General features: G+C 40.0%; 1 protein-coding gene across 1 annotated transcript; it reads left to right on the forward strand.

Annotated features, from left to right (window-relative positions):
* The first annotated feature begins 301 nt into the window (after window positions 1-301).
* LOC5517552 (myelin expression factor 2) lies at window positions 302-11,738 on the forward strand. Its single transcript, XM_032361932.2, has 12 exons — window positions 302-696; window positions 1,286-1,341; window positions 1,522-1,529; window positions 1,991-2,084; window positions 2,895-3,065; window positions 5,398-5,449; window positions 5,591-5,742; window positions 6,201-6,350; window positions 6,940-7,341; window positions 7,732-7,783; window positions 9,159-9,260; window positions 9,915-11,738. Exons 1-12 carry the CDS (start codon window positions 351-353, stop codon window positions 9,977-9,979), a joined length of 1,650 nt encoding a protein of 549 aa, XP_032217823.2. The 5' UTR covers window positions 302-350; the 3' UTR covers window positions 9,980-11,738.
* The last annotated feature ends 1,728 nt before the right edge of the window (window positions 11,739-13,466 follow it).

A 13,466-nucleotide genomic window follows, 5' to 3' on the forward strand; every position in this document is an offset into this window, starting at 1 on the left:
ATTTCTTTCTTCTGCAACGTAGTTAATATGTTTCGCTATTGTTTTTCGGCGGTTGCCGAAATGTCGAAAAAAATTAAACTCAGTGATTCAAGAAATATATTGAAGTTGTATTAATTGCGCTTTGAATATATTTTATCAAGCACACATTTCTTTCTTCTGCAACGTAGTTAATGTGTTTCGCTATTGTTTCTTCATATGATTGTTGTAATTTTTATAGGAAGTGCAATTATTGGAAATTACCCAGAAGACCCTTTGAAACGAGGTTTACTGTGGTCGCTAGTCACGTGACGGCTTGAGAGCACATGTGGGGCCATGGGTACTAGCCCAGAGCGTCTTCACCAAAAACCAAAATGGCGTCTTCAGAACAACAGTCAGCCGATCAGCAACTCGCGCTGGCAATGGCTTACAGCAACGCCTACAGCAAAAACACAGACTACAATAAAGCAGAAGACGACTCCAGGCATCAACGAGAGGGAAGCAGGGATAGCGACCGCGAAGACAGCGATAGCAGAAGACGCGGGGGGAACTTTGAACGAAACGACTTGAAGAGAGATAGAGAAAGTACAAGCCGAAGATACACACCTTACGACACAAACCGGAGATCACGGTCAAGCGGTGCACCAGAGAAGAAGGTCTTTGTGTCTAATATTCCTTTCGAATCCCGATGGCAAAATCTGAAAGACCATATGAATAAAGGTGAGTGAATAATTGATGGGGAAACGTCATGCGAGCTAAGCGTTGAATCGAACTTGGTATTTGCGGTGATTTTTTAGGGGTTTGCTTATTGCTTTTGTTAGATTCGTCTTGATTTGGAAGTGAATAAATCAAGTACGCGAATAACAGATAACAATTTTAAGCGGACATTTTTTTTTTAAATCCATATTTATTCTAATTTTCTTCACAGAAGCTCTTAACTACAAACTGTAGGAAACCAACTACAAATTATGCGGGGAATAAATTTTTTACTGTAATATAACTGTATTTATTTTCAAGTCTTTAAATCCGACATGTGTGACAATGTTGTTTTGCTGTTGTTTTGCTTTTGTTTTGAATATTAAAAAAATACAACTTTCCCTGTATTATTTGATACAAATAGAATGTGGATGCTTTAGCTGTAATTCCCTGTGATCCAAGCAGATTTAATTTACTATTGAGATGATCATCTCATTTGCATAGGGTTTCATAGCCTATGAAACCATATATCATGCAAGTCCAGCATGCTTTGCAAATCCCAACTGTTACGTTATTATTGCTCCAGCATATTGTAATATTTTATTTTCTGTAGTTGTTGGAGATGTCGCATTTGCAGAAATCTTTGAGGATGAGAAAGGCAGATCTAAGGTAGGCAATAATATTTTGATAACTACTTGGAGAATTTCTGACCTCTATGCCTTGTTGGTTCTGTGTGAGAAACAACATATGGCAGATCCAAATATTCTTAAGATAATTTATTGTTACCTTGCCGTGATGGAAGACAGTGCTTATAATTAATTGCTGTTATTTGTTTGTTTGTTTTTGCAGGGCTGTGGGTATGTTACTATCAACCAATCCTACTCTTCTCTCAACCTTCACAAACACATGCTACTGCAACTCGTATTGTGGTGTTAACAGGAACTGCTCTCTTCCTTTCATCTGTTAAATGTCAAACTTTATAACGTCATGAAATTGTATGGAATTGAAAAAAGGGATGTTTAGTTCTGTTTATAACATAGACTGATAAATTGATCTGCTAAAATTGTAATTATACAAAATTATAGATTTTTTTTTACTTTTTTTCTATCTTGCTTTTATAATAAAAAAAAAATACAAAGAATGCCACCCCAAAATCATTTTCAATTTTTTTTCTTGCTATATGCTTTTGTAATCAATCTCAAACTTTCCTTTTGAACATAGCTCTTGCATACATTGCATCAAAGTCTATCTGTCTAGTGCTTTTGAGTGCTGTTTCTATTTCTCTTGTTCTCTTCTATCAATATGATTTTATTTCTAGGGTGGTGGAGTTCACCTCATCTGAGAGTGCAGAGCGGTGCATCAGTCTGTGTAATGGCCAGGATTTTAATGGACGAAATCTTCTTGTTAGACAAGTACGTTTGCTAAATAGTTATTCAGTCATTTATTCAGTTTATTCCCTCTCTGGCAGAAAAGTATTTGTAATCAGAGAACACACTGGTTTGATGTCATAGTGAGCAAGGCTGTCAAAAATTGTATTTGAGGTTCACACACACTTGTTTACTAAATATATCTAGTAACCAAATAGATGTAATTATTTTGAACACCTTTGAGCCCAGTGGGTTAGTGCTACAGTTTGTCAGAATCTGTTTGAGCCCAGTGGGTTGGTGCTACTGTATATCAGAATCTGTTTGAGCCCAGTGGGTTAGTGCTACAGTATATCAGAATCTGTTTGAGCCCAGTGGGTTAGTGTTTCAGTATATCAGAATCTGTTTGAGCCCAGTGGGTTAGTGCTACAGTATATCAGAATCTGTTTGAGTCTAGTGGGTTAGTGCTACAGTATATCAGAATCTGTTTGAGCCCAGTGGGTTAGTGCTACAGTATATCAGAATCCATTTGAGTCTAGTGGGTTAGTGCTACAGTTTGTCAGAATCTGTTTGAGCCCAGTGAGTTAGTGCTACAGTATATCAGAAAAAGGCAAATGCATGACTTTAGATAGTGAACAGTCATATAACTTAACTAGCAATTTCTTGCATACTTTTCCTCGACTTGTTTTTGGCATCCTGTGACATCGTCTGTGCATCTGTTAGAGGACAGACACACAAAATTCAGGACGATCAGTTCTGTTTCCATGGTACCATTTTTTCAGGGAAATTGTGGCCTTTATAATTTCCTTTTACATTTACTTTTCAACCCTCAAGCTAGTTCCTTGATGCTATCCACAGACACGTCCTGAAGACGAAAACAGAATGCACAGGTCTCGTCTCCGTGGCAACTCGGCATCCCAGTCAGTAGGGGGATCAGGAGGAGGCTTGCCTAGTCTCCTGAACCTGAGCACCAACCCCATGATGAAGAAATCCAACGACCCCGCAGCCTCTACAGTTTTTGTGACCAATGTAAGGACAGTACTTAGATTTGACCATACTTGATCGAACAATGACCTTTATTTTATGATAGCATTTCCTTCTCTTATTGGAAAATACAGTAAAATGACGTCATTGCAAGGGATACATGTTTGGTATAATAACATCCTTGATACACATAGTGACCTTACTACGTTTTGAACAATACCTTGAGTTTACAATAAGTTTTCTTTCTCCCAAGCCATCATAAAATCCAACTTCTGCTGTAAATTAGTTATTAATATACCGTATTTATCGGCGTATAATGTGCACCTGCATATAATCCATACCCCAATTTTCAAGGCCTTTTAAAAAAAAAAAAAATTTAAAAACCCACGTATAATATGCACCCCAATAGAAATAGCAAGGAAATGAGAAACAACCAAAAAAGAAACAGAAATATCATGACGAGATAAATGTTCCGATTCACAATTCATTTTTATTTATTTGTACATAAGTACAGTAAATGCTTTTCTACGTCTGAAATTGAAGGTGATAACCACTTTAAACCATATAGGCATAAGCAGCGTAACTTAGCACAACTGTAAAGCTGTTGTATTTTCACATGGAACATCGAAATGCGAGCTTGTGTTTGTTCACGACAATTACCGCTATTTTGGATGAGGTGCAAAGAGTTTGGGTAGAGTAAATTCCAACATGGTGGACAAAAAGAAAATCGTGAAGGGAGTATAAGTAATTGCTGTTTTTTTGGCGAGTTTTGGGGCTTATTTTCTTACAAAACACATGATAAGAAAATTAAAGATATTCTTCGTTTGGAATACATTTTACCTTGTTATTTTTAAGCAATTTTGTGACTGTTTCTCACCTACAATGGGATCACCTCATTTTCTTATTAATTTTGCGCTTTTTATCATACTGTGAACAATGGGTTCCGCATATAATGCGCACCCCGTTTTTCGAGGTTATTTTGGGAGTGAATAAGTACACATTATATGCCGGTAAATACTAATGCACTAATTCTCCCGTGTTTAGTACAAGTCTTTGCTTTATCAAAGTATGGTTTCCCGCTATTCAAAAGTCTTCGCTAGCAGTTTTCACACAATCGAAAATCTTCGAATAATATCAAGCGATCAGCATTCCCTCCTCAAACTAATTCTCCCGTGTTTATTACAAGTCTTTGTCAAATAATGGCTTCCCGTTGTTATTAAGTCTACGCTAGCAGTTTTCACACAATCGAAAATCTTCTAAGAATATCAAGCGATCGGCATTCCCTCCTCAAACTAATTCTCCTCCGTGTTTAGTACATGAGTCTTTGCTTTGTCAAATAAATGGCTTCCCGCTTTTCAAAGTATTTGCTAGCAGTTAACACACATTCGACAATCTTCAAAGAATATCAAGCGATCGGCATTCCCTCCTCAAACTAATTCTCCCGTGTTTAGTAAAAGTCTTTGCTTGGTGAAATAAATGGCTTCCCGCTGTTTAAAAGTATTATTCGCTAGCAGTTAACACACATTCGAAAATCTTCAAGGAATATCAAGCGATCGCCATTCATTCCCCAAACTAATTCTCTGTCTAATACAAGTCTTTGTCAAATAAATGGCTTCTCGCTTTTCTAGCTGTTATTAAGCCTTGGATCACACGTTACCGTTTGTCAAACCGTTTATTTTGCATCTGTTCGCGGACAGTCTATATGTTCGCGAATTTCGCAAACGTTGTTCGCGATGTTCGCAGTGTCCCTATGTTCGTGAGTGGTACTGTATATGTTTGAGCCCACTCAAGAATAATGTAATAAGAAGAATCAAAATCAATTAATGTTTCCAATTTGATAACTGGAAAGAAAAATTAATTCAGGGTAGAATATGACAAAGGAGAGTGATCAGTAGAAAGTTGAGTTTCAAAATCAAGTTATCCTATAGTATTTCTTTATTCTTTCTTTATTCTATTTCCACCAGTTATACTGGTGCGGAAGGCACAACAGAGCTAGGCTCCAATTCAAGTGCCCCCTTGAGTGTATTGTTAGTAAGCATTGTAAGCACTGTCACTGGGGGTGGTCACTGCCAGAGGGTTTATTGCGTCCCCAGTGGTTCTTTTACGTCCCTTCGGTTCAGGTTAATGTAGTGCAGCTTGAAGAGACGGGACCTCCGGTTTAGTGTCCTTATCCGAGAAGACTGGAAACACGGGAGAATAACTTCAACTCACTTGTGACACAAATTCGAACCAAGGCAGGAACCCGGAAAAATCCCCAGTTTGAGCCAGGATTCGAACCTTGGCCACAGCGGTGAGAGGCCGACGCGCTAACACACTCGGCCACCCGTGCTTCCACTATTTTTAGAGAGTGACATCATGTTTGTTGTTTCTTCTATAGCTCGATTACAAGGTGAACTGGCAGAAGCTTAAAGACACATTCAAGTGCGCTGGTAAGTTTCACACTACTGTATCTTCATCAGACTATCATATTTATTATACAGTAGTATCATCATGATATCTTCAGGTACCCATGGGTCTAAATTGTCTTCAAATGCTAATTCATTACTAATCCATGGGTAATCTTTCTGAAGGGCATGTCATCAGAGCAGAAATAATGGAAGATGATGAGAAGAAATCCAAGGGGATGGGCACAGTGCAGTTTGAGACACCCATGGAAGCTATGAACGCTGTTAATTTGCTGCACGGGAAGATGTTGATGGATAGAGCCCTGCGTGTACGCATGGTGAGTCAAGAATCTGAATACACCCTTCTATCCTCTGCTTTGCTGTGAAATTTTAGGGGGATATATTATGAGAGAAAAGAGCATTTTAGGTTAGCAGGGGTTCTAGTACCCTTATTTGATTCAATTGGATGAAAATATGCTTTTCAGGGTAAAATATGCTAAAGGGAAAGGTTTGAGATTCAGAACTCAATAAGAAAAGAGGTTGTTTGCACATTTTCTAGGTATAAAATAAATCCGTTTAGAACAAAAGGGTACAGCGGAAAAACTGAACTTTGCCCTCAGTTCCAACCCTTTCCTGTTAAAATGGGCAGGAAGTTTGGATTAGTCTACTGATCTACTGAACAAACCGGGTGCTAACTGCCAGAAATAGCCCTGGGCTGATATAGTTTTACTGCCTGCTGTCTACTTTTATGGCATTTCTTAGATCATCTTATCTAATTGTCCAACTTAACTTAAAGGACCGTGCAGCTCCTCCTGTACAGAACCAGATGTCGAACCTTGCGACCAATGCCCAGCAGCTACTTGGAGGAGCAGGAGCTAACAACCCTCTTGCCGCAGCCGCTGCGAACAACCCCATGGCCTTGTTGCAGTTACTACAGAGTTTGCAGGTTCGTTTGGATATAAGAGCTGTGTACAATGTGGTATAGGCAAGTACTGGTGGCCCAATTAGCAGAGTGTCTCTCTGCATTGCCTGTGTCTCTTTCCTTCGAGATCCTGGTTAGATTCCCAGTTCAAACATAGGTTGGGTTGGTTCTTACTTCTGCTTCAAGGGTTTTCTGCCACAACAAACAACAATTTCTATCTAAATTGTGCTATTTGGTCAGACATTTGTATTGCAGCTGCCTAAGGCACCTCCCAATTCCACCATGTTTTTCTGTGCTCTTGAATTTATTTGGATTTTATATTGTTCTATCCAAAACTAATACTTGTTCAAGAGGTAGGATATTTGGACAGATAAAGAGTAAGTTACTGTATACCACTATTTTGGGAAGCTTACAGTTGGGATACTGTAAAGTGGAATAGTTAGAACAAACATCCTTGTTCATCAAAACTTCATATAGCAGTCTGTATCTATTCTGACAAGTTCTGATGAGTCCTTTACATGGGAGCTCATTTCATAATGCCTTGCTCTACTAATTTGAACTACACAAGTTCTAAACTGTTACAATTTTTTATTTTTTATTTACTTTTTAACAGGGCTTGACAGCTCTTGCCCAGCTAACCGGGCTTGGGGGTGTGGCGAACCTTGGCAACACCCAACCACAAACCAACAGCTCCAGCAACCAAAACATGGGCATGGGTGCCAGTCAGAGCATGGGCACCTCAAACTCCTTGCCCGACATGTCCAGCCTGGCTAACCTTGGTGCCCTGGGTAACCTTGGCAACCTCGGTAACTTCAGCAACATGCAGAGTCCAATGCAGAGCACTATGCAGAGTATGGCAGGGCAGTATGGTGGGTCTCAGTACAGCACTGGTCAGTATGGGACCAGTACGTCATATGGCACCAGTACACCACAGTATGGGACTACCACCTCAAGTTCTGCTGGGTCGTCCATGAACCAGGGAGACGCATCTGGAAAACAAGTGTTTGTGAGGAATGTGAGTAGTGGAATCACTCAGACAAGCTGACTAGGGGCCTTTCTCTTTGGAGAGGGGGTGGGTATTACCCTAGCAAGCTGATATGTGTCTTTCTCTATGGAGAGGGAATGGTATATCTTTAGCAAGATATTAAAGCTGACAAAAGGCCTTTCTTTTTAAGATGGGGTGGTATCACCTAAGCAAGCTAATATGGGTCTTGCACTATAAGAATGAATGTGGAAGAGTTTGTGAGAAATGTTAATTCTTGAGCTCTCAAGCAAGCTGGCAATAGGCCTTTCTCTTTGGTAGTGGGGCTGGAGTGTTTGTTATAAATGTTGGTAGCAGTTGACATGCACCTGACCCTATGCTGATTTGGTATTTAACCTTAAGGTGATCACTTGTTCTTGTTAGCTACCCTGGAAGTACACATGGCAAGACCTCAAGGACAAGTTTCGCCCAGCAGGTTAGTGTTTTAGTATATCAGAATCCATTTGAGCCCAGTGGGTTAGTGCTACAGTTTGTCAGAATCTGTTTAAGCCCAGTGGGTTAGTGCTACAGTATATCAGAATCTGTTTGAGCCCAGTGGGTTAGTGCTACAGTATATCAGAATCTGTTTGAGTCTAGTGGGTTAGTGCTACAGTATATCAGAATCTGTTTGAGTCTAGTGGGTTAGTGCTACAGTATATCAGAATCTGTTTGAGTCCAGTGGGTTAGTGCTAGAGTATATCAGAATCTGTTTGAGCCCAGTGGGTTAGTGCTACAGTTTGTCAGAATCTGTTTGAGCCCAGTGGGTTAGTGCTACAGTATATCAGAATCTGTTTGAGTCTAGTGGGTTAGTGCTACAGTTTGTCAGAATCTTAGTGCTACAGTATATCAGAATCTGTTTGAGTCTAGTGGGTTAGTGCTACAGTTTGTCAGAATCTGTTTGAGCCCGGTGGGTTAGTGCTACAGTATATCAGAATCTGTTTGAGTCTAGTGGGTTAGTGCTACAGTATATCAGAATCTGTTTGAGTCTAGTGGGTTAGTGCTACAGTTTGTCAGAATCTGTTTGAGCCCAGTGAGTTAGTGCTACAGTTTGTCAGAATCTGTTTGAGCCCGGTGGGTTAGTGCTACAGTATATCAGAATCTGTTTGAGTCTAGTGGGTTAGTGCTACAGTATGTCAGAATCTGTTTGAGCCCAGTGAGTTAGTGCTACAGTATATCAGAATCTGTTGTAATTTAGAAATTAACTATGCAATCCTTAGTCTTTGACTGTAAATCGTGTTGTAGTCATCACCAGTATACATACTGTAACTGTTATTGTTATTTATTATTACAGCTACATTGGAATTACACTACGTTACAAAATCTTTATAAAAGAACTAAAGAACCTATGAGCCTAAAATTATCAAATAAGAACCCTTTTTAAAAGTAACCATTTAGCCTACAATTTGAAACAGGTTTTTAATTTCAACTAGAATTTCAAGGATGGCCAGGAAACTGAATTACTGTAATAACTGGGGTAATTATAGGCAGGCAGCTTTATTGCCATTTCATATCTGTATCAGTAACTCAGTAACCTGTCGTTATAATATCTTATTTAGATAAGTTATTTTTTAGATACTTATTTGAGAACCTGACTAGCCTAAAATGTCACTAAGCACCCGTTGTATAATAAGAACATGGTAGGTTAACTCGAAAAATCCAAAGTGCTAATGAGCTACAATTAAAGTGGCATTTTCACAAGTTTACTTCCGGGGGGCAAACGGAAACCTCAACTAACAAAAGAATCTATTATGATCTGCGCTATTTAACAAGCCATCCGCAGTTTGTAAACTCTGTTTGTGTTTTGTCTCAAGGTAAAGTCATGAGAGCAGACATCTTGACGGAGCCCAGTGGCCGATCAAAAGGTTGTGGGATAGTTGTGTTTGAGACACAAGAGGAAGCCCAGATGGCAATCTGTATCCTTTTTATACCATTGCAATAGAGAGTTGCACTAAGAAGTCACACAAATTAAAGCCAAATAAACACAGAAATGACTCCGCTTGTCACGCCAAAGATTGACGAAAAAAAATCTTTCAATGAAAATAAGCCCTGTCTAACAAAGAAACTTTCTGGCTTATTCGTAAGCGCTGAATAAGTCACCTTTTGTTGTCGTTATTTTACTGCTAAACGCCAAAGAGTGCAAGTTAGCCACCCATAAGGTCGCATGATTTCTTACTGCAAGTGTCCTATTACATAGATTGACTTTCACGTTCATACAATTAAATTATTTCATAAAGCATCTAAGTAACCTTTTCTTGCAGCCTCTATGTACTTTCTCCGGTAATGTGCTTGAGTACCCGTCAATGCCAAAGTGCATTGCCTGACAAAGTGCACAATGGCTGTAAAAGACCCAAAATGGAAGTAATCAGATGGTGAATGAAGGGTGGGGGTGTCGAAAGCATCTTTTCGTAAGCTTAAAAAAACTCTTATGACATTAACCCTTTATTATGGGGCTAGTGTTGTTGAAAGATACTCTAACAGAGAAAAAGCATGCCAAACGTTTTGGTGTGAGTCCAGTCAGGATATCATTATTTTATGTACATGTCATATACCTTAACTGTGTTTCACAGCTGCCTTTAATGGTGCCTCATTTGACGGACGTGAGATTGATGTGCGTCTTGACAGGTTCGGCTGAGGGGTGTTCGCTGGACGTAGGGGCTTGTGACTGGTGGATAATGGTCTTTTTCGTGTACCTTCGTGTATTGTAGAAATGCTGATGTTTGAGATTTCCCGTTACCCGTTGTAAAGCAGAGGAATAATGCGCCAGTTCACTGTAGAGAGAATGGTTATGAAGTTCTGCCGTGCTGTTTTTAATTACTTCTTCTTTGCTGCTTCCGGAGATGGTTAGAGTGCATTGTAGAGAAGCCGATGACAAAGTTGTACCATGCTGTTTTCGATGATGGTCTGAGTGCATTGTAGAGAAGCCGATGACAAAGTTGTACCATGCTATGCCTTGCCGTGCCGTTTTTAATGACTTCTGCTGTGCTGTTTTTTGAAGATGGTCCGAGTGCATTGTAAAAAAGCTGATTACGAAGTTCTGCTTTGCTGATTTTAATGACTGATGGCATATTGTTTTACCTTACCTTAGCTAGTTGAAATTGAAGATGGCTTGGGAAGTCTATTGTAGAAATGTTCGAGGGCTTCTGCGAAGATGTAGTTCTAGTGTGGCTTCAACAGACTCACGGAAGCTGTTTTTGTATCACAAATACCAGAGGAAGCGGAATTTGTGGAATTAGTTGTAGAGTTTCGATCCCTGAAGGAACTGTTCTATCGAATTGGCAAACTCGCTACAGGGTTACAAAAGCCATTTGTGTGACGGATGCCAGATGTAGTGGAGTCCCTCTCTGTGACTGCGACCGTTGTAGAGTTACGATCCCCGATGAAGCTTCCACCTGCTGTAGTCTGCTCTAAGGTTGCGGGCTGGAGGTTTTGCTTGCTCTCTTCGGAGTCATTTAATACTCACATCTGACACTTTGTGTGGGGGTTACAGTGAGCTCACTGGTAGCCAAGCGACTCTTGTGAATTTCCACTGTGCATGACTTGGTGGACTGGGGGCTCTTATGAAGTGTCAGTCACAGTTGCATACATACCCATGCAAGCAGCGACAGTATTGTTTACGTTGAGTGATTCCTATATATTGCTGGTAGTTTCTGAGGCTGTTTGCACGGGATTTTACCATGTTACCGATATGACCTCCTTGGTTGAGTTACAACACGGTACCACACCCATAATTGCTAACAAACCAGTCACTTGTTTTAAAGGGGCTACCCAAATTCCCATGAAGCATTGCTCTTGCGGCCATTTTGTTTGTCATCAAACATAAAACATCACATTCTTAAGCACAACGCTCTTAACATCAGGATTGCTTAGAAAGTCCTAACAAAAAAAAACCCGATAATTTTCCAAAACTCCCGTAGCGATGAAAACTAGAACAATGCAATAAGATTAAACCGAATTGGCATCATACCCACTTTTCAAAATACTTTCTGTACCCACTCACACCACCCCCATGACTCTTTCTTTCGCATGTCCAGTTAGTAGTGATGCATTAGTGGGCGCTAGTCGGGAATGAAGTCATGCAAGTGGAAAGATCAGTCGAGGAACAGTTGCTGAAGGGGAATTGTAATCTATCTAGGTTTGCTATAGTTTCACCGCTTAGGTTAGGTTTTAGTTCTTTTGTTGACTGCTCTTTACTGTAGATTTTTATTCTGATCGTAGTTGCCTGTTGTAGCTTGGGAGTTTTGATTCACATGACATGTTTGACCTAGATCTGTTTGATCTAGATCTGTCTGACTGTTTTTCATTCACTCTAAAGGTTGACTTACCTCATACACTTAGCACCACACTGGAACAGGCGTATTGTTGTATTCTTATAAAGGACCATTGTTATCTTTTGTGGTTGTTGCGTCGTTGATGGGAGAATAACTGGGTTGGAACTTGACGTGGGGTGCGGCTTCTACACAGAGGGGAACCTAAAAAAATTGTCAGAGGGGTTGAGGTTCATTTCGATTGTATCGGTTTTTGAAGAGCTATGGTGTGTCTTTAATCTAACACTTAATGTATTGGTTTGAAAGGATTTCAGAGATAGGTGGGGTGTGAATTGATGCGGGGTCCGTTTTCTAAAGAGACAGATCTAAAAGGGTCGTCAGAGGGCTAGAGGCTTACTGAAAGTCTTTTGGTTTTGAAGACAAGTGCGTTCTGGGACGTGGGCAGCTTAAAATTAGATTCATCTTGGTTTGACTAAATGTGACCGTCCACGGGAAAACGTACACTAAGGTTTTCAAACGCGTGGGCACGGGCGTTGACACGCCGTTTAAACGGATTTTTTTCTGTTGACACGGATTTTTTTTTCCGTGGCCACGGTATTTTTTTCCGTTGACACGGAATTTTTTTCCGTGGCCACGGAAGGAAAATCCGTGGGCACGCGGTAAAAAAGCCGTTTAAAAAAAACTTTAAAAGCCGTTGACACGGCCGTCTAGATTCCGTGTCTACAAATCAAACACACGGGTCGCGAGTCGTGAATGTTGAACCATTCGATTAAATCTTCCGATTTAAATGGAAATCATTTTCACAACTTAGAGTATGCAAACAAGAAAGGGGACCGGTAATGCTGTCTTTTATTTCCTGTAAGAGGATGCTATCGACGGCTAAGCTAAGGCAGTTTTTACTAGCTAATACTCATGCATCAAAAAGAATTCCATATAAGGTTGAGTTTGTCACTAAGATTTTCGCGTTTGGTAGAACATTTTCATAGAGTTTAGTCGTATGCAAACAAGCCCAGGTGTCACAGTCTGATACCTGATACAAAAAAGAAACCCAGAAGTCGGTATCAAACATTCAATGATCATGGCCGCTCTAATGAATCGCGCAGAAATAAATCAGAAATGCTTATTCCTAATAATTCAGCGATGTATTTGATGCGCGCTATGTGTGGATAGTACGATAATGCGTAAATAAGGGCGAAAGTTGTTGTGTCATTAACTTAGTGGCAGTCTCGGCTTGTTGTTATGTAAACAATAAACACCGAAATCGGTAATCAAACATTCACTGATCGTGGCCGCTCTAGTGAAATCGAGAAATCGTACAGAATCGGCTATACTTAGATATCGAGAAACTAAGCTTTATTATCAAGTATGCTCACTTATTCTCTGGCAATCGATGTGTTTATCTATGGAAGGAGGAGAGGAACGGTGGTAAACAGCGATAAAGAGTTGGCTGTAGTTTTTAAACTGATATTTACTCACTTCCTGCGATTTAAGGGACTTGCATGGTCAAACATAACGCGGAGGCTTTAACGTCCAGGGATCCCGAGAACGTGATCATTAAACAGTTTCGGAATTTAATGATTAAAGACTTAGAGATTCAAGAATTTTTAGAGCTAAATAATAAATAAAGATCTTCATTGACCTTCATTAAAAATCTTTATCCGACGCGACGATGTATACTCGATTGTCTGCAATCCTCCATACGACTTTGAAAGCCGTGTACTTGAGTGTTGTATACCGTTTAAAAAAATACTGAAAGCCGTGGGCTAAGATTGCGCAACCCGTGTCCACGTAAAGAAAATCCGTTGACACGGAAAAAAAATTCCGTGGACACGGAAAAAGATTTCGTGGACACGG

Source organism: Nematostella vectensis, chromosome 11 (assembly GCF_932526225.1).
Source record: "Nematostella vectensis chromosome 11, jaNemVect1.1, whole genome shotgun sequence".
Lineage (NCBI taxonomy): Eukaryota > Metazoa > Cnidaria > Anthozoa > Actiniaria > Edwardsiidae > Nematostella > Nematostella vectensis.